Consider the following 25,112-nt stretch of genomic DNA (forward strand, 5'->3'; position numbering starts at 1 on the left):
GATTATTCACCTATACAATGAAAATTCAGTTTTGAATCCAGACCTAAAATCAAACTGAAATGATTCAATAGGTAGAAAGAGAACTACTGGCCTCCAGCTATACTGTGTTCAAAGCAAAGCCTTCCAGAGGAGATCAGGGCCCTGAGGGACCTTATGAAGTTCCACAGGGCCTGTAAAACGGAGCTGTTCCGCCAAGTATTTCACTGAGGCCTGACCTAATATTACCATCTGTCTCCTATGATTATCATCTCTCTGAGGATGGACGGCTCTGGAGTTGATCTCCTGCATTCAGGAATTTTAATTAGATTTTAACTTAACTGAATTATGTAAATTTTAGTTATTGGGTTTAGTCACTGTATTCGATTTTAAATTATGGGTAGTCACCTTTGAGTCAGTTTTACTGTATTATACCTTTTGCAAATTGCCCCGAGCCAACTTGGGAGAGGTGATTAAGAAATTTGATAAATAAAATAAAGTTGACAGGAGATTTGTGACCATCGGCCATCTTTTGGACTGTCTTTGTGCTAGAATGCTCTGCTTGGGTCCTAGTGCCTACCCAGTTCTGTCCCCAAGGTACTAGGACCCAAGTGGATCATCCTAGAACAAAGACGGTCCAGGAAATGGTGGATGAATTCACAAATCTCCTGTCATCTTTATCTTGAACAGGATATGAACCTTCAAAGTACTTGCCCATCTATGCCTGACATAATACTATGTTATCCCATAAACTGGTGTCAGTTCCCCCATTTTCCAGTACAAGGACACCTTCAATGGGACACTTGCAAAGAAAAATCCTCTCAAGGAGATAAGCAAGACTTACACTTGAGCACACAGCTGTATGTGGCGCCTTGAGATGCATACATCATCAAGTTCTTCATGTTAGTAAGTTACATCAGCATTAACTCTACTCTTGACTACTCACAAGGCTTTTCACAGTTATCACTTCTTCCTTGGTTTCTTAATCCAGCACAACGGATTAAGTGGCAAAGTAGCTCATTGTTCTTATAGCATCACCCTGTCTTTCTGACTGATGCTTTGGATAGAGATTCTCCATTCCTGGCAAGACTGTGTCCTTAAAATAACTAAATGCCAGCTTCATCTACTCTCAGAAGTCAAAAATCTGCAAATATAAGCAAAGTTAAATGAAGCTAATATTACGACAGTCTTGTGTGCCAGACAAAATCCTGACTTGGCCCACATTTACCAAGATAGAAAGAAAAGGTGGGGAAATGCCTGCTTAAATCCAAAGTCCTCTAATAAGTATAGTTCTGAAGGCTTCTCCAGTAACCACAGTGATTTGAAATACATTGCCAGAAAAAGCTTTGGATTCTTAATTTAGAAAGAGATTATGTGAGGGGACAAAAATTAAGAGACTAAGACCAAACAGACAAGAATGTGCCTAATATGGGAGACAGAAGCAAACAATATTCCTATATCAGTTGAAAAGGAGTGCGATAAAGCAGAGAGAGATGAACTCATCATTAGCGTCTCTTGGCTTGGGACCTGGGCCAGCTGGTTAAATTGCATATCCATTGTGGAAGCAAAACATCTCTTTGGGGCCTGTTTTATTACAGCTGCTTCTCACATATTTTTTTACATATAAAGATACTCAAATCATCCATAGGTGTCAAACTCGCAGCCCTCCAGATGTTTTGGACTACAGTTCCCATCATCCCCTGCCAGCATGATGCTGGCAGAGGATGATGGGAGCTGTAGTCCATACCATCTGGAGGGCTGCGAGTTTGACACTTGTGAAAGGATTTAAAGGCCCAAGCACAAAGCCTACAGTTTGCTTAAAAGAGCAGGTTGTAGGAAAGCCCTATTTAAATATAACAGTGTTAATATACAAAGCAACTATTTGCATGAAGCTTACATGCAAGGTGTTTAAACCATATAGAACAACCAGCAAAAAGCCATATCTATTTAGGAAGCAATTTTTTACTCATACTTTTCGTAGCAGCCTGAATAACCCTGACCAGCCCGATCTCCATGCAGAGGAACAGCAAAACACCTCTGTACATTCCTTGCCTTGAAAACTCCATGGTTCGGGGCACGCCATGAGTCAGATGCAACTTGACAGCACAATTGTTTTAACCTACTAAAAAAACCTGATTATAACAGAATCAAGAAAGATTTATCAATATACAAGGGCCACCACTCAATGCTATATCATAATTGAAACAAAAAAAATCATTAATCAGAGCAGGAAGAAACGTATCATTCACAAAATCCCCAACCTAATTACATGGGCAAAACAGACCACCCTCTTTCCACTCACATAATTAAATTCGCGATTGCCACCGTCTGGCTTATCTAGAACATCAATAAACCTAAATTATTTTTGGAACAAGTTATATTTCCTCAAAAGTATAAAAGACATTCAAGTGCAAAAAAACAAAGATCATCGGTTTAAAATGGAAACCGCTCATATACAGCTAAAGTTATCTAACTGAAGGCCATTAGCCTGCATTTTCTACATCTTTCCGAGGCAAGTTCTGATAACACCTGGACTGGTGAGTTATGCTTTTTTAATTAAGGTTTTTCTCCACAGACCTTTAGCATGAGTTTGTTGAGTCCATTATCCTTCAGTTTAAAACAGTGATGTCTCAAAGATGCTCAAGATGCACAAAAAATATTTTCTATAGATGCTGGAAGCTGCCTTACATTGTCATCTTATCTGTTCAGGGGCTCAAAGAACACATGATTTCTCCATTCATGGCTCCACAGCCCTTTGCCCTTCCCAGCATGTTCAAATTCTGCTCCGTTATTAACATTTAGGAAAACTAAGATAATTATTACAGAGGTTCAACACCTGGAGGGCAGGGCCCCTCCTGGATTATATTACACATGAACTGATAAATTACCTTGGTTCCAGCACATACATAACTAATCACTTGGTTGCCTATGGTGACTGTTAATATTTACCAGGCTAGCAGGCTTTATAAATGTTAATTTATTTTTCTTTTAATCAACAAATAGCATAGATATATGTAGACTTATAGGCTAGTTAACTTTTCTGCCAGTATTTTCTAGGCTCAGTTCTTGCAAGGGATGGCTTAAATATTTTTATTTTGCAATAGCTGCAATTGGGAAGGGTTTCTCCTGTCTCAAGTTCACTAAAGTCACTTGCATAAAGTCCCCTCATAGGGGCAAAAATAAACACAAAGCAGAATATTCTAGTGCAAAGCAAATAAAATCCTCAGTTTTGGTCTTCTGATGCTGTAGAATCACGTATGTGTTGATTCAGTGTAAAACCTCAGGAAGTTCTCTTGTTTGAGTAATCTTCTAATGCAGAGAAGTCAAGGGACTACTTTAAACAGCATCATACTACTTACAGTTATGAATACAATTCCAATCGACTGTAGAAAAAAATGGATGACAGCACAGGCCTTCATAATCTAGTCGCTCTTTCTGCCCACACAATAAACTCTGCACGAGATCAAGGAATTCATTGCTGACTTTCACATCCTCGGGGAACTTTAGAAATCTCTGCAATTGAAACAAAAATCTTAGTAGGAAAGAAACCAAAAGCTAAAAGACTCTGATCCAAAGAGATAATTCAGAGCCCAAAGTTCACATGCTCACAGTGGAACATGTTGCTATTGTTTAAAAACTGAAAACCATTCCCTCATGCTTTATTGTCATATTTAGCATTTATAGGACATTTTCAGGGTTATACACGTTCCACATATATCAGCACAGAAATCCTTACAGAAGCCATAAAAGGAAGTTCTGAAAAGATGTCCAGTATTATTATCAAGGTACAGCAGATGCAGACCAAGGATGAAATGGTATTGTTTATTAAGGCCACCTAATGTGCAGTCCTAAGCAATTTGCACCCTTCTGAGCCCAGTGGCTTCAATGGACACAGGAGGGCATAACACTGCTTAGGAGTTCACTGATAGTATTGCTGTGCCAGAGATTACATTTGAACCAGCAGCCTTCCAGATGACAGCTCATACTTTCATCTACTGTGCCGCCCTTTGCAAACTTCTTGTTTTAAATTCAGTTTGCTATAGAGCCTTCAGAAGAGGAACTCTTCATAAAAAAGACAAAAGCCCTCGTACCCACAGAATAAATTGCATAATTAGATGTGGACAGGACTTCACTGCCTTATCCAAAAACCAGCAGAAGCAGAATTATGCACAACAAAACAATGACTGTTTGCACAATTTATACTAGTCACAGATTTTGCTTTAGTTCCACCACTTAATGGGCAGAATTCTGATTTCTAAACACAACCCTGCATAAAGTCCAGTTTTGCGACTGGCTTATCAGAGCTAATTTAACAGAAGTCACAACGTTTCTGCTACTAATATTTACAAAATACAGCAACAGAAAATAATCAGAAAAAGCCAGATAAGTGCAAAACTTGGGACCATGTCCTAAAACTTTCAGAGAGTATCGAAAGAAACCCCATTTGTACCTGAAAATTCATGATATTATTGAAGGTTTTAGATGACGTTCCTTCAGTAAATGGTGCCTTGCCGTAGATCATTTCATAAGCCACCACCCCCAGAGACCACCAGTCACATTTGGATCCATATGAACCCTTGCCATCACTGTCCAAAGCCATTAGCATTTCTGGAGCCATATAATCTGGGGTACCCACAGGCAGCTTGGCATTCACCTAGAATGTGAAAACACACATGATAGAATCAATTATCCCAGAGATCAGGGAAAGACTGGGAGGCAAAAGTCCTGCTCCCCCAGCAGAAGACAGAGGGAAGAAGCAAGCACACTTACACCAGGCTGGAGCTTGCCCACATTTATTTATTTATTTTTCAAATTTATATCCCGCCCTATCCCCACAGGGAACAGGGCAGGTTACAACCTATAATCAATATACAATCCTTAAAACATTTTAAAACATAAATAACAGCGCAATATTAAAAACTATGACATTTCAGTGCCAAAACAGATGGTAAAAACAGATGGCAAGAGGTAATAAAATAGAAATCCTCCCCACCACCTCCTCCCCACCCCTCTCCGGAGGCCAGGCGGAGACGATCTTGCTTTATTCAATCCGGCTGGCTAGATGGGAAAGCCTGGTGGAACAGCCACGTCTTGCAGGCCCTGAGGAATTGCCGTAGCTCCTGCAGGGCTCTGACATCATTTGGTAGCTTGTTCCACCTGGCTCTCATTGAAGCCAACCAGATGTGTAGGTTTCAGGGCAGAGGCTACTGGCTTCCCTCTCACTTTGCATCCACCTGCCTTGTGGTGGTATCAGCTCCCACAATGCTTGTGGGGCCACCAGCTCACAATAGCAGTGATCCCTACCCACCCCAGGGGAAAGGTCCCCAGGACCAAATCACCACTGTCAGTGATAACATTTTAAACACCAGCCATTCTTCACTCCATCCACCGAGTTGGCTTGAAAGCAGTTTTCCCATTACACATTTAAATTAAACCTTGTTCGCACACAAAGAATGATGTAGTGGTAGAAGGGGCTGCATTGCTTCAGACTGCAGGCCCAAAACTTTTCAGTGCTTCCTTATGTGAGAAACTGCCTGCAAATAGAAAACCAGCACAGAAAGCAAAGAGAAAGTGATATAACCCATCTCCCTAGTGGACTAGCTGATTGGTTTGATTTCAGGGGAGGGTATGGATTTTAATTGGCTATAATATTTTTAATGTGCGGCAAGCTGCCTTAATTACAATTCCGGAGCAGGGAGGAAATAAATGATATAAACAAACATTTTCAGGGAGGTATTTCGGGGTTTTATGCAAAGAACATTCAGAGTTGGAATCTACTATGTGCAGTGGTGCAAGCCACTCTGTTGCTTCTGGTTACTTCCGCTTTATTACTGCCTTGTGAACCACACACCAATTCATGTGAAGGACATCCAAGAACCCCTCTACAACACACACTCCTCTAGTTTCAAGGGAAGATAATTAGCAACAGACCTGTTTCCCTCAGAGAAGCCTGCCTACTGCTTCTGTATCTTTACAGAAGGTGGGACAAGAGACAGGTAAGGTGTAGAATGCATCAGGAACACAACCTGATTAGTAACAGACAGGGAGCTGAAGAACAACCAGAGTAGTTGTGGGCACGTTTCCTTTAGAGAAGGAAGGTGCCGTCGCTCAGTGACAGAACATTGGCTTTGCATGCACATCAATTTATTTACTGCATTTATACCCCACCTTTCTCCGCAAGGGGGACCCAAAGTAGATTACTGTAAGGTAGCTTGGGCTGAATGTTCTTGCAACTAGCTTGATTCAAAAGATATTACACTGGCTAATCCATCCAGTTCTAAGCAAGCTCACTTCAAGGGGTAGGATTTGTCCTTTAAAGCCCTACAAAGCTTGGAAGTGGGGTATCTGAAGGACCATCTTCTCCTGGCCTGGAAATTAAAATCATATGGAGAGGTCCTCCTGACTGTTCCACCAATCAAGGAAGCTTTTCTGGTGGGCACATGAATCATCTCTCAAGGAGGTACTCCTCGCCCCCTTCACTCTTAAGGTTTAGGAGGCAGTTGAAGATTGTTTTATTAGGGCCACATTTGATCAATTTAGTTTTTATTTATTAGCAATCCTGAGATTTTAAATTGTGGTTTGTTATGCATTTTATTATTGTTTTCGTTAAACTAAGCTGCTTTGCGCTCCTCAAGCTTCCATGGTAGAGTGAAGAATCGAACTTGGATCTCCCAGATCCTAGTCTATCTACTATAACACACTTGCTTATGGCTCCTGGTTCAATCTCCAGTTAAAATGCTCAAGTAACAAGTTATTGAAAAACCTCAATATGAGGCCCTAGAGCAGTGGTGGCGAACCTTTGGCACTCCAGATGTTATGGACTACAATTCCCATCATGCTGGCAGTGGCTGATGGGAATTGTAGTCCATAACATCTGGAGTGCCAAAGGTTCGCCACCATGACCCTAGAGAGCTGCCGTTAATCCTAATTTTTTTGTTTTGTGTGTCCCACAGACTTGGAAAAGTGGCATTGTCAGCATATCTAAAATGTAATTTTAAAACTGCAGCCCTGAATAAAAATGACAAGTAAAAGCATCCCCCCCTACCAATTACCAATCTCAGGAAGGATAGAGTCCTGAAACAAAAGGTTAATCAAGGCAGAGGTCTGTTACAGCTTAAAGTTGAGAATCAGAAGTCCCTTCCAGTCAAAAGCACATCATCATGACAAATTTAAAACCAATACATTTTGCTGACACTTGCAACATAATTTAGATCAAAGTGTTATGAACAGAATACACTTTCTTCCGTTTTTAAATGGCAATCAATAAAATGGAGGCATAAGGGCAGCAATGAGATTTCTTTTTACTCGGGAGTCCAGGATGCAGACATAGGGTGAAATACTTGAGTCCCTGAAAACAATGAAAAAACTAACAGAAATATTAAGACAGACCAAAGAGAAATATTTGGCTAAGGTACCAACAGACCTGGAGAAAAATATCTTGAGGTTTGATACATACAAATGGCTTTGTGTGTCATGGAGGTGAATAATAGCACCTGAATAATAGCATGGATGGTAAATAACATCCATTAAACCCTGTTAAAGGAATACGACATTTTCCTCCAGGAGGCGTAAAATAAGGCCCATTATGCACCAGGTGTGCAAGATTTCTTGCACAGGTGCATTTTCTCATGTCTAGCTTTCAATTTCTATTCTCCCCCCACCAAGCAGCACCACTTTAAGTGTGACTTTAATTTTCTTTACGGCTGGAGCAGAGATTTGCCAGTGAGCACAATTTTGCCCCAGACGTCTTCACCTCAGCCCGCCCGCAGCCCCTCCCACTCCTGTGCACATCTCTTCCCTTCCCCCTTTTCAAATTCATTCTTACTTCAGTTTTAGTTATTTACTATGCAGTCAAACCTCTGTTTTTGCTGCTAATCCGCCCGGCAACAGGCGGCAAAAACTGAAAACAGCATACTCCAAGGTATGCCGTTTGTGCATGCGCAATGCAAACAGCGCACCTGAGATATTCAAAAGTTGCCTTGGAAGCCGAAGCGACTGTCAATCTCTGAGGCAACCAACAGCCGGGGGCAACCAGCAAAGACCCAAACCATTGATCTCCGAGGGCAACGAAGACCGAGTTTGACTGTATTGATATATAAATATAAGCAGAGAGTGCAAAATCACTTTTATTGCATTTGGAAACCAGGAAGTGTGTGTGTGTAGGGGAGTGGGGAGACATCAGTTCTTCGACTTATTCCTCTCCTTCAGCAGAGTGTGGTTCAGGGAATTGCTTCATTTCTTTTTTTATGGGGGTTATTTTTGGAAAGGGGCTACAATATCGATATAACTGCTATCTCAGGTATATCTCTATAACTGCAGTTTAACCAACTACCGAGTGTGATGAGATCTGTGCCTTTAAGGGGGAGTTGATGGGTAGAGCTAAGAGAACCAGGAAAAGCAGAGCCCATAGAGACCAGCAGACAGTGAATGCCTCCTTGCATGTAAACAGAGAAACGCGAGGAGACCACACTACAGCCCCACTGCGCAGCTAAGAGCCCCGAGGTAAGTGTTCCATGCACAATGGATCAAAGTATCAGTGATTCATAAATAACATTAAAAGCTTCTTATGCTTAAATGGCGGGTTAATAGGTAAGGATAGTCTTCAGTTGTTAACTACTTAAATGTGTCAGCAAAATCACTGGGTTTATAACATATGGCAATAAATTTCCAGTTATTTTAAACTTTTCAGTTTAAAAGTTTGCCTTTTCTTGTAAAACAGCTAGATGTTAAAACCTCTGTGCCATTTTGTTTCAGAGTTCTACCCTCTTCACTTCCCAGAAGTACTGGTCTCAGAAGTGAGTACTGAAACATTCTAATTGCCAATTTTAGATCAGATCACATGGTAAATTGAAAGCATCACTTTCCTAAGTCTATGGAATCATAAAAATTGGCAAAGCATCTGTCCAGTCCCTGGACTGAAAGAAGAAATGGGACAGGACAGGACATCAGAACAAAGACAAGTTACAGAAACTGACGGGAAATAACTTACTGCCTCAGATCTGGGCTGAATGCTATTCAGCAGATATGTAACAGAGGAGACCCAGATCTGAATATCTGTTCTGCTGTGGAAGCTCACGGAGTGGCCTTAGGCCAGGGGTCTGCAACCTGTGGCTCTCCAGATATTCATGTACTACAATTCCCATCAGCCACTGCCAGCATGGCCAACAGGGGCTGATTGGATTTGCCAATCACCCCTGATCAGTGAACCCTATCTCAAAGAGCTGCTGTTGGGGAGGATAAAACTGAAGAGGGTAAAATGATGTTGTGTAAGCCACTTTTGGGGAGACATGGGGGTATAACATTAAATGTATATGGCTGACACTCTCATTGCTTACAGCAGTGGTTCTCAACCTTCCTAATGCCGCGACCCTTTAATACAGTTCCTCATGTTGTGGTGACCCCCAACCCTAACATTTATCCATTTTACAGATGGAGAACACTGATGCAGAGTCGCTTAGGCGACCCCTGTGAAAGGGTCATTCGACCCCCAAAGGGGTCACGACCCACAGGTTGAGAACCACTGGCTTACAGGTATCCCTTCTACATCACTGGGATCAGAGGCGCAATACCACCCTCCTCCCACGATCTGGAAATCTGCATGAGTTGTTTTGGCCCTCCTTTCGTTCCAGAGAACATGCCTGAATTTTGTCTTTTTTCTTTTATTCTAACTTTAAAATAGAAATTGTGTATATTTATGGTATTACAAGACAAAATATGTTGCTATACTATTCATATATTTTATGCATTTCTGAGTTTCTAAACTTTTCCTGTGTCGTCTGCTGGCCTTCACATGTCATCTGTGGCTTCCACAAAACTCCCCAAAAATTCCATTTAATTTCTTAAGCCAACCTGTGATATATCAAAATCATGATGGGGAAAGTCGCAATGTGGAAGGAATAACTATTCACTAATTGTTCAAGTTAACCAGTAGAGAAATATGGTTCAAACATCTGCCAGCTAGCTTAAAGACTGCTGTTTCAGCTATTTTATCTGTTACAGAGGATATGAAAATTCTCTTTGGAAAACTCCTGATAAGCTTCCAAAAAACTCTGCAGTTCCCACAAATACTGTTTGGAAAATCCTAATCTATTTACTTAATTCCTTCATCAACAAGTATTAGTTTAACTGAAAAAATACTTCCAAACAGCCTTTTAAAAAGGAAACCAGTTAGAATTTAATAATGTACCCTATTTTAATATGCATAATCATAATTTGCATTTGAAAACAGGCCAGAACAGCCAAATCAAACTGAAAGAACAATCAGATGATATTCATCTCTATATAAAATCATATCAGTGACATTAGTTTAATCAAGAGGAACTTGTTACCCTCACAAAAGACAAATAATGCTAACAGTAATCAAAAACATCATTATTCACCAGCCACAAGATCTAAACTATCTAATTACCCATTTCAATTTCTTCCTAATTTAGAAGGGTTGTCATTAAATTAAACAACCGGGGCAGTTGCTAGTTTGATCTACTATTTGTTTCTTTCATCTGAACCATAAATAGCCAGGAACATGCATTTATACATGACACCACTTCTTTTTTTCCTTTGAAAACAAAACCAAAAATATAAATAGAAATTCCTACCAATAATTAAGATATGCTCTAACATGATAGTAAGGAATTTTATAAGCTTGCACTTTCTCAAAATAAACCTCTGGTAGAGGATTATTAATCACTAAATTTGCTGCCTGCCGCAGTTCTTTAAATCTGCTGTTGTATTTTGTGTCGCTCAGACAGTTTATTTGCCCCTAGATAATAATAGACTCACTATGCAGTTTGAAAGCATGCCTTTTTACAAATTAAAATTAAACATACTTCACACTTGCATCTTAAGATAAACTTTTATCCTATGGACTATCATCTGACTACAAAAATGTGCAATGAGCTGTTGTGCGTGTGCGTCTTCAAAGACAGCTCATCGAAAATGTTTTTAAAAGGGGGAAACTGTATATTGACTGACTTGGCAGGATGAGCAGAGTATAACCATGTATTTTTCAGGGGGATGATGGAGAATCTCTGCAGCACCACAAAATGGTGTTTGATAGTAGCAGATGAAACTGACAAGAGGCTTTAACAGCCAAGCCAGTGTGGGGGGAAGTCCCTTTTTCCTCTTATGCCCTTTTTATCCTTTCTGCCTGACCAAAAAATTATGAGGCATCTTTTTTAAAGACTTCCCCAGGACATCTTTGTGTTGTGCATGATCAGCCACAGTTTTACAACTGCATTTACTATCTAGTTCACTTTTATCCTACCCTTCCTCTAACAAGCTCAGAGCAGCATACATAGTTCACCCCTCATAACAACCCACTGCAAGGTAGGTTCGGCTAAGACAAAGTGAGTGGCCCAAGACCACCCAGCAAAGCAGAGATCTGTACCAGTCTTCCAAGTCCTTGTTAAGATACTTCAACCACTGTATAACAGACAGGAAAAGGATTTTTAATAGAGTTGCGTGCTTGTTAACTGGAGCCCTATCAGAAAAAATACTCAACCCTGTTAAGTAATGGCTTTGTCATAAATGAGCATGTCTACATGATATAGGGAGACAAAAATGAAGACTCCCTTTCAGAAAGAGAAGTCAAGTAATTTATAATTGTCTACAGACTCCTACTGAAAAGAAGAACAAGACTCCAGTTAATATTAGCACCATTTTGCAAAAATACTGGTGCCTTGTTACTAATATACATAAAATTAGAGACAATTACAAGAGCAACAATTGCCAAGTTATAAATTTTTATTTCCTGCATACTATTTGGGCAGCCCAGAGTTTTTATTACCATTTTGTTCACTGTCATTTTGGCAGCTGATCCAAAGTCCACCAATTTGATGTGTCCCGTTCTTTCAATCAGTATATTCTCCGGCTTAATATCTCTGTAAGTAGAAAGCAATGGATATAGTACACTTAACCCATTCAGAACCTCTTCCCTACCCCATAATAACCTACAGAAACATTAAACACTTCTTACAATTAATATACAGCACATTTATTACAATTCTCAGGCTTTCATTCAAAAAGCATATGATCTATATATTAGAAAGCAGTTGAAACAAAAAAAATGTTATATATTTTCAAAGCTCAGTGCTGCAGATGAAACAGATCAGGGGTTGAGGAATTCTTCCTGCCTGCAAATCCCTACCCTGCACAGCATTTAACCATTGCTAATATTAGGGTTTGCAACCAGAGGGTTGAAGATGGTTTGAACATTGGTTAGTAGCAAACCCCAGTTAACGATAGTTAATGTGGAACTGATAAAAGTCTTAAACCAGTTAAAAAACACAAGTAGTGGGATGAGAGTGGGAATGCTTGCAATTCAGTGGCCCAACCTCATTCCATTAGCCATGGCTAAATAAACAAGAGCTTTAAGAGTGTGCAAAACTATCTAAATAATGCAGTGCCAACTGGAAGTCACCCATGTAGAATCACTTTATCTTCTCCATATTATATTAACTTGAGAGTTGTGTGCTGGTGCTCTGGGAAATTGATTTTTATGAGCAAGAGCTCCAAAAGTGATGAAGACAACATAGTGATAGGTTATGTGCTGCTCAAAATCCAGTTCTATAAGGCATGCTCAAACGCTTTGTGATATTTAAAGTGTATCTTTGGGTTCCAGCCAATATCTACAGAAATCCTAGAATTACATTAAGGCTGACTCTAAAAGCAGATTCAAGAAAATACTGATGGCTTTCAAAAACTGTTTGTATAGCCCCAAAATAAACATAAGATTCAATTTATTATTCCTGATCCCCAAGTAAGCCTATCAGAGGAAAATAGAAGAGCTTACCGGTGAACATAGCCCATGCAATGGACACTATGCACAGCTAGAACAAGTTCTGCCAGATAGAACTGAACACTGTTTTCATCTAGCTGTTCCTCATATCTGTTTAAGAGTGATAGTAGGTCTCCTCCAGGATAATATTCCATAACCTGCATACAATTGACACACACAAACACCTTAAAACTTTGTGGAAACTCCTAGACCATCAAAGACAAATAATATAAGCAAATATATAAGAACTGAAGAAGTAGACAGGGTTCACAATATATTCAATGTCACAGGTGGCCAGTCATGAAGACCAATCATGTGCAGCCTATACTGTTCCTGAAATAGGAACTCTTCCAATGTAGTGACTTACAAGTGTTTAAGGAAGAATATAAGCATTTAACTAAAAAGCAGCAAAAAGCAAGACTCAAAAACTGCCAGCTTTAATCAGCAAACACACATATTTTTGCAACCCAGTAATTAAAGCTGAAAGATGGAATTGTGGACACATTGGTTGCATTCAGGTACAACTTAAATGCAACTTAAAAAGGCACAAACTTTGCTTGTATTGGTGGTCTCAAGAGCTCTCAGATAGTCTTTCCATTTGCATCCTCTTACTTTACCTCCACACTCAGTAGGCAATGCTCAAACCAGGATACATCAATGCCAACATTTACTTCAGTGCAGAATTTTCTACTTCTGTATAATCTAAGAAGCATAGCAGAACTGTACAAAAGCAAAACCTCACTCTTGATCACACTTGTGGCAAACAGGATGGGGGGTTGTTATTATCTATACAGGCCTGAAGATACCTACTTCAATTTGGTCTTTTTTTAAAAGGGCTAACATTTAAAAATATTTAAACGAGTATGGCTGACAAATTCAAGTTCCTTCAAGCACTCTGTTTCTATAATTTTTCTGAAGTTAGTGCAACATAATGCAATGCTGTTTAACAGTCCCCAGCCGTCAGCTCCATTCAATGAAGGCGAAAAACTATCATTGCCACATGAAATGGGCCTGCCTGCCTAAAAACTCACCAAATAAAGATTCTTTTTGTCCTGAAATGCATATTGCAGTTGTGGAATCCAAGGGCTGGTACTCTGAGACAATATATTCCGTTCTTCTTCAAAGAAAGATAACTAGGAGGAATAAATATTAATCATTACTATATCCTTGGAAAAAATAAAACATGCACAGCTTAACATTTCGGGACTAGTGTAGGGCCAATTATGTGTAAAGTCAAAGATCTGGATCTCACTGGTCCTTTGGTTTTATGAAAGGTATTTCTCTGGAGGAAGAGATCTGCCCTGTCTCCCCTCCCACTGCAGCACACTGATCTCCTCAAAATGCTGCCCCAAGGGAAGGGGCAAACTGGAACCCCCCCCCCCACATCGTCCATTAAGGGGTGTCAAACTTGCAGCACTTCAGATGTTCATGAACTACAATTCCCATCAGTCCCTCCCAACATGAGCATTGACTATACTGGGAAGGGCTGATGGGAATTGTAGTTCATGAACATCTGGAGGGTCACGAGTTTGACACAATCAGCAGATCCAACGCACCATCTTTCAGCTACTCTAGCATTTAGCTGATGTTTTCAACTTCGAGATTTCAGTATTATATTTAAAAACAAGTGTCGCATACTGTATATACTCGTGTATAAGTCGACCCGCATATAAACCGAGGCACCTAATTTTACCACAAAAAACTGGGAAAACTTATAGACTCGTATATAAGTCGAGGGTGGGAAATGCAGCAGCTCAGTAAATTTCAAAAATAAAAATAGATACCAATAAAATTACATTAATTGAGGCATGACTAGGTTAAATGTTTTTGAATATTTATTTCAAAGAGAAACAGTAAACTAGCTCTGTAAGTGGAAAAGAGGGTCAACTAGAACAATATGGTACCAACAATAACTTTAAAAGTACGAAAACCTTAGCTTTTTTGTAAGGAAGGGTTTTAAACAATGGATCTTACAATAAAAACTGGAATGTACATGCCTGTTCACTGTGAATCAAAACTACCCTGCTTTTTAAAAGACTAGTTCATTATTTTTAGTGTACATATTTTTAAAATTGTACATGGCAGGTGTCATTTTAGAAGGAACATTCACACAACCTGTCAGGGGAGGAATGTTTTTGTTAGCAGTACCAACATTTCAGAGTATCTTTAGGAGACCCTCCTGATGATACCACCCAGGTTTGGTGAAGTTTGGTTCAAGGGTAGCCCCATCTACTACTAGCTTCCATTGGAAACAATGGGGGTTGAGAGCACCCATTTTGGGGGTCCATAACTTTGGACCCCCTCAACCAAACATCACCAAACTTGGCTAGTATCAGTAAGAGATTATCCTGATGACACCACCCAGGTTTAATTAAGTTTGGTTCATGTGGTCCAAAGTTATGGACCCTCAAAATGTAACCCCATCTACTATTAGGTCCCATTGGAAACAATGGGGGATGGGGCACCCCCTTTGAGGGTCCATAACTTTGGACCCTCTGAACCAAACTTTACCAAATTTGGCTGGTATCATCAGGAGTGTCACCTAATGATACCCTGAAATTTTGGTGCTGCTAGCTTAAAAACTGCACTCCCTGGTGCCCAACAAAGTAAAAACCCTAAAATATTTTTTAAAATACACCTGACTCGTGTATAAGTTGAGGGGGGCTTTTTCAGCACAAAAAATGTGCTGAAAAATTCAACTTATACACAAGTGTATACAGTAATTGCGGATCTAAGTTTTAAACACATTCAGTTAACATTATTTACAAGGTTCTATTGCTTACAGCCTCTGGTCATGTTCCTCTGGCCATAATTACTTTAGCTCCCCTTTTCCCCGTACAATGCCATTTCTCCTGTCACAGTCTGTATCTTACCAGAACAAAAATCACATTTCTTAAGTTTTCCAATCACAGGACAACACATCAACTGAACAGATCTATGACAAAAGTTTGCTTACATTGTTTTACTTGGCATAATTTGTTTCCTTAATGCTAAGCCTGAAGAATTAAGCCATCAAAGTTTTGAAACAGTCTGAGTACATTAGTTTAGCAATTCAGACCTATAACTTCAGTAAACTTTATTCTTTGTCACTTTCCATTTCTCCAAAACAATTTCAGATTTACTTCCGAACCTCAGCAGGAAGAAAATTGTAGAAGCCAGACCACACTGGATGTGTTCTTCATGTTAACAGGGCTCATTTCAGTGGGTAGTTCCCAATTCATCTTTTTTTAAAATCCCCACTGAGTCGTTCATCTCGAGTTGTCTAAACTTCATGGATTGCTGCATCCATGACACTTCTTGTCTTGAGTGACAAAGAACCCACTTTTAACCCATTTTTAATTTCTGCTTATAGAATGGGATATAGCAGAGCAAAAGAAAAAAGACCACAAAGATCAAAAATAAAATACATATCAAAACATTAAAGAGACATTTCCATTAAAAAAGAGAAGGAAAGTAGCTTTTAAAGCACAGATTCATAGCACTATCATCAAGAGTATAAAATGGGAAGTCCCTGACTGAAATTCCATGTCAGACATGAACTTGCTAGGGGCCTGAAACAATCCTTTTGTTCTTTCACCCATGCATCCCCAGCAATTAGACAGACAGACAGATAGATCAAGGAACGAATTCTCAGTGCTACTAAAAGCTTATGAGCAATTGGCAGGGTATAAACTTAAGAGAACATACTTGATTTTGTGCCAGCAAAGTGTCCTTGCTCATCACCTTCATGGCATAGATGTCACCGGTTGCCTTCTCTCTCACTACCTGCACTTCTGCAAAGTGACCACGTCCCACCAGACTCCTGATTTCAAAGTCCTTAACACTGGGCTGAAGTTCCCGGAACTCTGCTATCGAATCTGAATCTGTGCAATGGAAGACATAAAATGTACATCAGTGATTTTTGCACCTTAGAAAAGAGGTCTGAAAAAACCTTTGCAAATGCCTTTCCTCTGGTACTAGCCTTAATTATTCAGTTTGACCCATGAAATAAACAATTAAATTCACAATTAAGTCATGGAGATTGCAACCACATGGCTTTCTTAACAATAGAAAACAATCATTCAGAACTCCTTTCAGGGAAATTCTAATTTGTTGGCCCATAGCTGCTTCTGGAGTAACGCCACCCCTTCCCTCAAAAATAATTTCCTAAACACAGAGTTGGTGTTTACATTAGACTTATCTAAAATGTTTCAATTTCCACCCAATTCAAGGTACCCAAGGAAAAGCTTACAAAGAAAATAAATGTCAATGAAACAAATATTATTGACTAACCTCACAGGTCAATGGGAGAAATAAAACCTTGCTCAGGCAATCCCTCTATCCCTTCGGCTCTTTTAATCATACCAACTCTCTGCTTTAGGTTCTGAATATTATATTTGAATCTTTTTATGCCCTCGGCAAGCAAAACCAAAAAGGCTAAAATCACAGTACTGCAGTTTACATCATGCAGGCCTCTGCCTCCAACTAGAGCCAAGCTGCAGATAACACTGCCACCACCTTCAACAGACACACACTCCTTTCAATCTGAGGAGGCAAGCCCTGCATATAAGGAAGCAAGACAAACACACACGGGATCAAGACACACTCCGATTACTGTACTAATATCTTTAGTACAAGCCTTTCATAGAATACATTTGCTCTTGCATTTTTTGAAACTCCAAAGTAGTGAGAAAAACATACACTTTTTAACGAAGTTGCCCACATGCTTCATTTTCATTAAAGCGGGGTTGCTGCATTGTTCAAAAAGAAGCGTTAGGGAGTCCAAAATGCCTTCTCTGGAAAGTGGAGACATCAGCTGTTGTGACACAGAAGGCAGCTTCCCCTGGTAACAAAGGCAAGAACTGATGAGTTTCAGTCAAAACAGAAGGATGAAATCCATATATAAATTTACAGAAATTAACGCTACTTCAGAAACCAAATACAGCAATTCAATGTTTTCTTCAACTTTACAATAAATCATTGACTTCTACTTTACAATAAATCATTTTTCCAATTACTCCACCCTTATAGCAGTCTCCACTCTTATATTCAAAACCCACAACTCTGATTAGAAGAGGCAAATACACAAACAAGGAAGAACTTGGGTGCTGTGTGGTTTCCGGGCTGTATGGCCGTGTTCTAGCAGCATTCTCTCCTGACGTTTCGCCTGCATCTGTGGCTGGCATCTTCAGAGGATCCTCTGAAGATGCCAGCCACAGATGCAGGCGAAACGTCAGGAGAGAATGCTGCTAGAACACGGCCATACAGCCCGGAAACCACACAGCACCCAAGTGATTCCGGCCGTGAAAGCCTTCGACAATACAAGGAAGAACTGTCACTGCCACCTCCCTGCCTCCTCCAGCAAGAAAACCTACACTAACAGAATATTATTCAGCAATCAAGTACACTCTTGGAAAAAAAGATGGGATGGCTAACATATTGGCTATTTTTTTATAATATGTTCAAGTGACTGAACTTGGGGTCCCCAGAAAACTGAATGTACATCAATTACTAGGCTCCTACAGAGGAGTTCCACTGAAAGTCACTTCATTACCCTGGTTGGTGACTTGTTTTCTAGATGGCACAACAAGAGGAAAAGTAATCAAACCCTCATGCCCCACTCTCCAAAATGACCTTCTGAGAATTCCCACAGTCACAGATATTACCCCATTCATATCTGTGGAACTGATAGTGCAGGGGGAAAGGCATAAGACACCAACCAGTGGCCTGCATTTGTCCCCATGACTACCAGTTACTTAATTACAAAAGTACAGAACTTTGAAATCACATTGCTATGAATATTTAGGCAAAAAAACAGATATTATTCAACACAAAAAGACGTTGATGTTGAATCAGTACAGCTACGCAGTCTGAAATGGTTTTTACCTGAAAAAGCAAGTTAAGTCGAGAGGTACGACTGGCAATGGGCTCCATGATGCCCGATTCTACACCATTCCGTACACCGTATTTAAACTTCAGCATCTTTACAACTGACCTGCAAGAAAGTTGTTTGTTTTACACCCTTTGCAGAATTATTAACATCCAAGCAAGCTTTGAGAACTTCCTGTCTTTCAGTCCTACAGCAATACAAAATACTTTTACATATAAGCTAAAGCCCAGAAGTGGAAAGCATGCCCAAAGAGCTAGGTTAGGTTCCTCGCATTTGCAGTCAAGCAGCTTCATAGGTGTTCCCCATCCCCAGTTTCAGCTTTACAACAGCTCTGTTAGATACAGTAAGATGACTGGGGACCCGCCCAAGCACATTTTACAACTGGGTAGGAATTTGAACCAGGGTCTCCCAGTTCGAGTCCAAGAGAGCGCATGGGCTCCCATCAATCATAATAGTGCACATGAGAAGCATCCTCAGCACAAGCGGGCAAGTATTAGCTCCAGCCCCAATTTCGCCAAAGGCTACTTAGACTAATCCCTGCTCCATTTAAGTGGCTTAGCAACCACCCAATGATACGCGAGCCTCAGCCATATACAGAACCGCAGCCCCCCCCCCCCTTTTGTGCCCCTCAGGGGACACACCCTACCCACCAGCTCAAAGTAGCGCTCGCGCTCTCCCGCCATCCGGTTTGAATAGGCGCAACAAGCGAGGACGTCATCACTCTCACGGGCCCCGCCTAGGGAGGCCACGTGATCTAGAGTTTCCACCAATCAGCAGACGCGGTGACATAATAATAAAAGGAGGTTGGCTGCTTGCCCTTGTGGCTTCTTATCTCCTTGTAGAATGACTGCTTACCAAGGGGCGTGGCCAAAAGAGCCCAACTGCCGTAACGGCCTTCTGTTTTACGGCTCTGTCATTTATTGCCGCCGCGTGTTACGTTGCAGAATAATGAAAAGCCCGTTATAATGGTTGCTGTGTAGTTTGGAGTTTAGTTTGATAAAAACCCACGGGGAAGACATGAGTGTCACAAAACTTTTCCCATGTCTGATTTTTCCTACTGGTCAGGGTGTGTGGAAAGTCCTCAGAACAGAAAGAATAGAACGCTTATAGAACTGCATTTCCTTCTTAAGTTCATTTTTATGTTGCCTTTTCTTAGGTTGGCAATGGCTCTTCCACACCTTCCTCCCCCCCCCACACACACACAACATTCCTGTGAGGTAGATAGAATAGAATTTATTGTATTACATATGGTCATACGCTGTCATAATAAGTCAAAATAGATAAAATATAAAATATATAAAATATTCAAGGAAATTGTACAATGCATTAACACATGGTAAATAGTGTTCAATTCATTTCAATATATATATTCTAGCTGGAGTTTTTAATTGTATATTTGGATTGTAATTTTCTAACCCTAACCTATTATTTTTATTTAATTTATTTTTTGTTATAATTTTGGGAACAATTTATGTCTGAAAAAATAAATAATAATATTAAATTAGGGTTAGGGTTAAGGCAAGGGCAGGGACTCAGGCTTGCCTTAGTGTTACGTTGAGTTCTAGGGCACAGTCTGAGAATGGGACTATGGTCAGTTTTAAGTTTTGGGTTTTTGTTACAATTTTGGGAACAATTTTTGACTGAATAAATTAAATAAAAAATAAGTTAGGGTTAGGGTTAAGGCAAGGGCAAGGGCTTGCCTTACTGTTACGTTGAGTTCTAGGGCGCAGTCCGAGAATAGGGCTACGGTCAGTTTCAGGTTTCAGGGTTTTGCCTTAACCCTTGCCCTTTCCTGAACCCTAACCCTAACCCTAATTTTTTATTTTTATTTTATTTATTCAGTCATAAATTGTTCCCAAAATTATAACAAAAACTCAAAACCTGAAACTGACCATAGCTCTATTCTTGGACTACGCCCTAGAACTCAACGTAACACTAAGGCAAGCCTGAGCCCCTGCTCTTGCCTTAACCCTAATCCATTATTTTAATTTAATTTATTTTGTAACCATTTTGGGAACTATTTATGAGTGAAAAAATTAAATAAAAATACCGTAATAATAATAATTATTTTTACAATGCAAACCAAGCTATTTGAGAACACATGAGTGAAGTAAAGCCTTCAAGCAATGTGTAATGAAGAATGGGCTGTTAAAGCTGAGTTCCTGTTTTCATCTATGAAATACTGAATGACATTAAATTGTTGAGAGGACAGAGTGGAGGAGGGTTTCTTGGAAGAATGGCAGGACACAATGTAATTCATGATTCAGATACTGGCCTGCAGAAGGGACTGTAGCTCAGTGGCTAATATGGTTTTGCACATGTGGTGTATAACTTGGCTCAGTCCCTGGTGTGTCTTGTTAAAAAGGCTTGGAAGTAGTAGTAACCATGCTAGGAAGGAAGGATGACCCTTTGCATGGGAGAGCATGCTGCAAGGCATGGTAGAACATCTTGGACCAATGATCTCACGTGTCAGAAAGCATCTTCCTGTGCATCCTTTTAACTTGTTTTTTTCTATTCAACTGGGTATCCCTATGTCATGACAACAAGATAATACAATTAGCTTTATATAGTGTTTTGAATTACGAGAACAGATGCTGTTTATGTGTGTTTGTGATTTTGATTGTTGCTTTTAGTTTTTTTAATTGTGTTTTATATCTGTTTTGATTCATGGTGAGACACAAAACTTTTGCCTGATGGCTGGATAACAATCTTACCATAAACAAAATTAATGTATTTAGCACTCATTAAGTACTGCTGTGGAGAAAACATGACTATTTTATTAATAGCTATGTATATCATCAGTGGGCATTAAAGCTGCAAAATATTTCTCAACAGCTTCTTATGCCATACCAGTACCTTGGTCAAAAGTGACTTTTCTCAGCTGAAAAGACTGGTACCATATGGGTCTCTTCCTTATTGGAGTTAAAGGTAGCCTGGTGTTGATCAGGGAAATAGTGCAAGGGAGGAATTAAAAGCCTCCTTCCCTAGTACTATGATTCTGATTCATACTGGAGGACCTTCATGGCTGCTTCATACAGGTTGGGAGATTTATCTATGGCATACCAACATCATATGCATTTGGGTACTTCTGCAGATGAAAAGGAACATTCACAGCCTTTAAAAGAATATGAAGCCTCTTTTGCAAAATCCCTCACCCATATCCAAGTAAAACTATAATTGCAGATTTGTTCTCATTAATCAGATAGCAAATTCATAATATGAAGCCATCTTATATTGTGTAATTCAACTTTAAACAGCTATAAAGACACAGGCACAGTTTTTTTCCCCTAGCCCTGCAAGCTGAAATCATTTTCATAAGAGCCTAGGGATTACATCTGTGATCTTATCTTATGTATGCAAAGCATGTGCTATCCCATTGAGCTATAGCTAAGGTGCCCTCTGAAGGCTACCACTATCAGCCCCAGTGCTTATCTGCTTTCCTATGCTATGTGTGGATAAGCAAACGTTCCAAAATCACAATAAACTTCCAAAATTCTCTTGTCTTGCAAGAAAACTGACCCTGGAGCAGCTGCTTTTAGAATATCCTACTGCTCAAGGAAGTGAGGGGGTGGTAAAACAATCCTGTTTTAATTAGAACCAACTCTAACAATTTCTAGGAACATTCATCATTGATAAGTGTTATTGTCTATTTCATTGGATTATAGCTCACAAATGGGTTTGAGTGCATGTGTGTGGTGGTGGGGGAAGGGGGTAAAATCCCATATCCTTGACAAGAGTTAAAGGATGATGCCTCAAGATGCTGACAGCTAATCACATTAGCAGGGGCTGAAACTGTATTTTGTAAGGTGTCTTTAATCTTTTAGACAACTATTGCTATGTTTGTGATTTGCAAACATATAGGATATATCCTTCATTCAGGATATATCAAAAATGCTGGCTAGGTACAGGCAGTTCCTTTTCGCCCATTTTCTACCAAATAAGCAGTTTGTGGAGCTAAGGATAGCATGTGAAGGTGATTAATTAAAGACCATCTGCATGGCATATTTTGTGGTATTGGTTGAGGCACATTTGCTTTTCAGGTCGCCTGATCATCTCAGTTGATATTCTCTAGGTGGGGCTTGGAGATCTCTCAGAATTACAGCTGATCCCCAGACAACAGATATCAGTTCTCCTGCAGAAAATTGCTGCTTTGGAAGATGGACTCTTATGGTATTAAACCCACCTGAAGTCCCTTCCTCCCCAAACCAGGCTTTACCCCCAACTTTCCAGGAATTGTCCAACTCGAAGTTGGCAGTTTTGGCAACAAGACTCCATAACGCTGACCTTTTGTTTCATCAGTAAGCACATGCAAAAGGGAGTTATATGAACATGTTGATGTGATTATACAGTTCTCAGTGGACGTGGTAAATAATGAGCAATACATCCTAATGTTTTAGAATCAGAATTGAATTTTGTTTGAACCATAGGTTTTAACTGAAACTATAAATATATGAAAAACAGAACATCAGAGAACAAAATGTCAATCTATTCAGTCATTAATCATTAGAATCACATTTACAGAAAGCAGCTTTGTGACATAAATGCTTTCCAGCAAAGGCATATCGAGCCACATTTTGCTGTCAACTAGGAACAATTCATTATTGTGTTAATTTGTCAGCAGGAAACTGAGGCATCTCTTTATAAACAGGGTAACACAACAGTTAATCTACCACTACTTCCTCTCCAAAAATACAGAATAAGTTAAAGGGAAATTCTTGTAATGACCACTTTAAAGACGCAGTGGGGATCCATTAAGTACAGTTAAAGCCTCCCTCAAAGGATCTCTGACGAAATCTATTAGGTTAGCTCTTGTAATCGTGATTAAGTTTAAACATGTAATACAATGGCTCCTATTTCGGTTTCAGGAACACTGACTGATCAATCCATAGACCCATAGGAGCCATAGACCCAATGCAATTGTGTGTTGGTACCGTTAGCTCTTAGCTCTTTGACTATACATTTATACCAGATTAAGAACAATATCTTCTTAAACATACTCAAAACATCACTGGTTTGTGTTGGTGCTTTGTGATGTCATTGCTACCACAGAAACCATCTGTCCACTGCCTGAAGGTGCCACCCACCAGTAGGAGAGCATGAAAAGATGAAGGAAGATGTATCATCTTGAGTCTAACAGGGTCCTCAAAGCTGCTCAACAGGAAGAAGATTCTGAGTTTGAGTCTACTCTTCAAATGACCCAGATGTCTCATGATATTGACTGGTTGCACTGCCAGGCAAGCCTATGTAAAGTAAACCTTTATAACCGTGACAGCCCAAAGGCTGATAAGGAAAGGAAACTGGTTTGCTTTGTTGATGTCTCCAGCTTTAATGAGAAAGATAAAGATCAGAATTCCGAGACATCTAGTAACCAGTCCAGTGATTTTGACTGTCTTTATGGATTTGACTTGGAGGAAAAGGAGGTCATTGTAATAAAAGACGACAACAACAATCCAGCAAACACTGAAGGATCTGTCTGCTTCTTCAAACAAGGACATTGTCACAAAGGCAATGTGGTGAATTGGCTCAGTAACGACCTTCAGAAATATGCTGTTGGATTCCAGCATGCCCTAACACCTTTGAAAATCCCTCCAAAATCCAACACATCTGATTCATCAACAGAGGACAAGACATTTCAGCAAGATGATATGATTTTCAAGTCTCCTGGCGCCTAAAGAAGAAATCCAGACGATCATTTCCATCTTATCAATAAACTGTGTTCCTTGGTCTTTTGGGTGGCATGGAAAGAGGATCAAGGAAGATCATCGATAATTTTTTTTTTGTAAATTGAATAGCAAGGACAGGTTCTTTTATGAACCACTTTCAGTGGATTTTGACAAGGAGTCAGGCACCAACTAACTAGATCATTATGAACCATTCTCATAAAATTGGGCATCAGTCCCATAATTCTGATCATTTGGTATTCCTCTTTATTTCTACATTGGCTACATGCCCCTTCTGGGGTAAACATAAACTCATTTTCTTTACATTCCGTATACTTAGATCCACCCAACTTTATTCTTCCACTTTCATAGCCTAATGCAGGGGTCTGCAACCTGTGGCTCTCCAGTTGGCCATGCTGGCAGGGGCTGATGGGAATTGTAGTCCGTGAACATCTGGAGAGCCACAGGTTGCAGACCCCTGACCTAATCCTCCTTCCTCCAACTCCACCATTTTCAGAAGACCTCTTGCTCTTTCCATAGACTCTGCCCTTTCTACCCTGTCACCCCCTTTGCCTTGGAACTACCTCCCAGGAAACCTGTGTACATTATTTGGATCCCTCTTCAAAACCCACTTTAAAAAAAAAAACCTTTAGGCTTAGTCTGCCTCCCCTGCAGACAATGGCTAAGCACATATAACTGGATAGATGAACATTCTTCCTTTGTTTATCCCTGCCATCATCTCCTTCCTCCTTTTCTTGCCTCATGTCAAATGTTTAATTGTAAGCTACTCAGAGTAAGAAACTACCAGTATCTTGTGCTTTGTCATGTTAGC

General features: G+C 39.9%; 1 protein-coding gene across 7 annotated transcripts in view; it reads right to left on the bottom strand.

Moving 5' to 3' along the window:
• The window catches only part of CIT (citron rho-interacting serine/threonine kinase), a 118,670-nt gene extending 99,359 nt beyond the window's left edge, over positions 1-19,311 (bottom strand). For all 7 annotated transcript variants that reach the window (XM_048515141.1, XM_048515138.1, XM_048515136.1 and 4 more), the window contains exons 1-9: positions 19,271-19,311; positions 18,617-18,725; positions 17,432-17,573; positions 16,439-16,614; positions 13,783-13,884; positions 12,767-12,909; positions 11,762-11,855; positions 4,427-4,630; positions 3,336-3,489 (exon numbers count right to left, since the gene is read on the bottom strand). In XM_048515141.1, coding sequence (XP_048371098.1) covers positions 3,336-3,489; positions 4,427-4,630; positions 11,762-11,855; positions 12,767-12,909; positions 13,783-13,884; positions 16,439-16,614; positions 17,432-17,573; positions 18,617-18,712 — 1,111 coding nt within the window. In that variant the 5' untranslated portion in view covers positions 18,713-18,725; positions 19,271-19,311. The remainder of the gene's footprint in view (positions 1-3,335; positions 3,490-4,426; positions 4,631-11,761; positions 11,856-12,766; positions 12,910-13,782; positions 13,885-16,438; positions 16,615-17,431; positions 17,574-18,616; positions 18,726-19,270) is intronic.
• Between the last annotated feature and the right edge of the window lie 5,801 nt (positions 19,312-25,112).

The sequence above is a fragment of the Sphaerodactylus townsendi genome, linkage group LG13 (genome assembly GCF_021028975.2).
Source record: "Sphaerodactylus townsendi isolate TG3544 linkage group LG13, MPM_Stown_v2.3, whole genome shotgun sequence".
Taxonomy (NCBI): domain Eukaryota; kingdom Metazoa; phylum Chordata; class Lepidosauria; order Squamata; family Sphaerodactylidae; genus Sphaerodactylus; species Sphaerodactylus townsendi.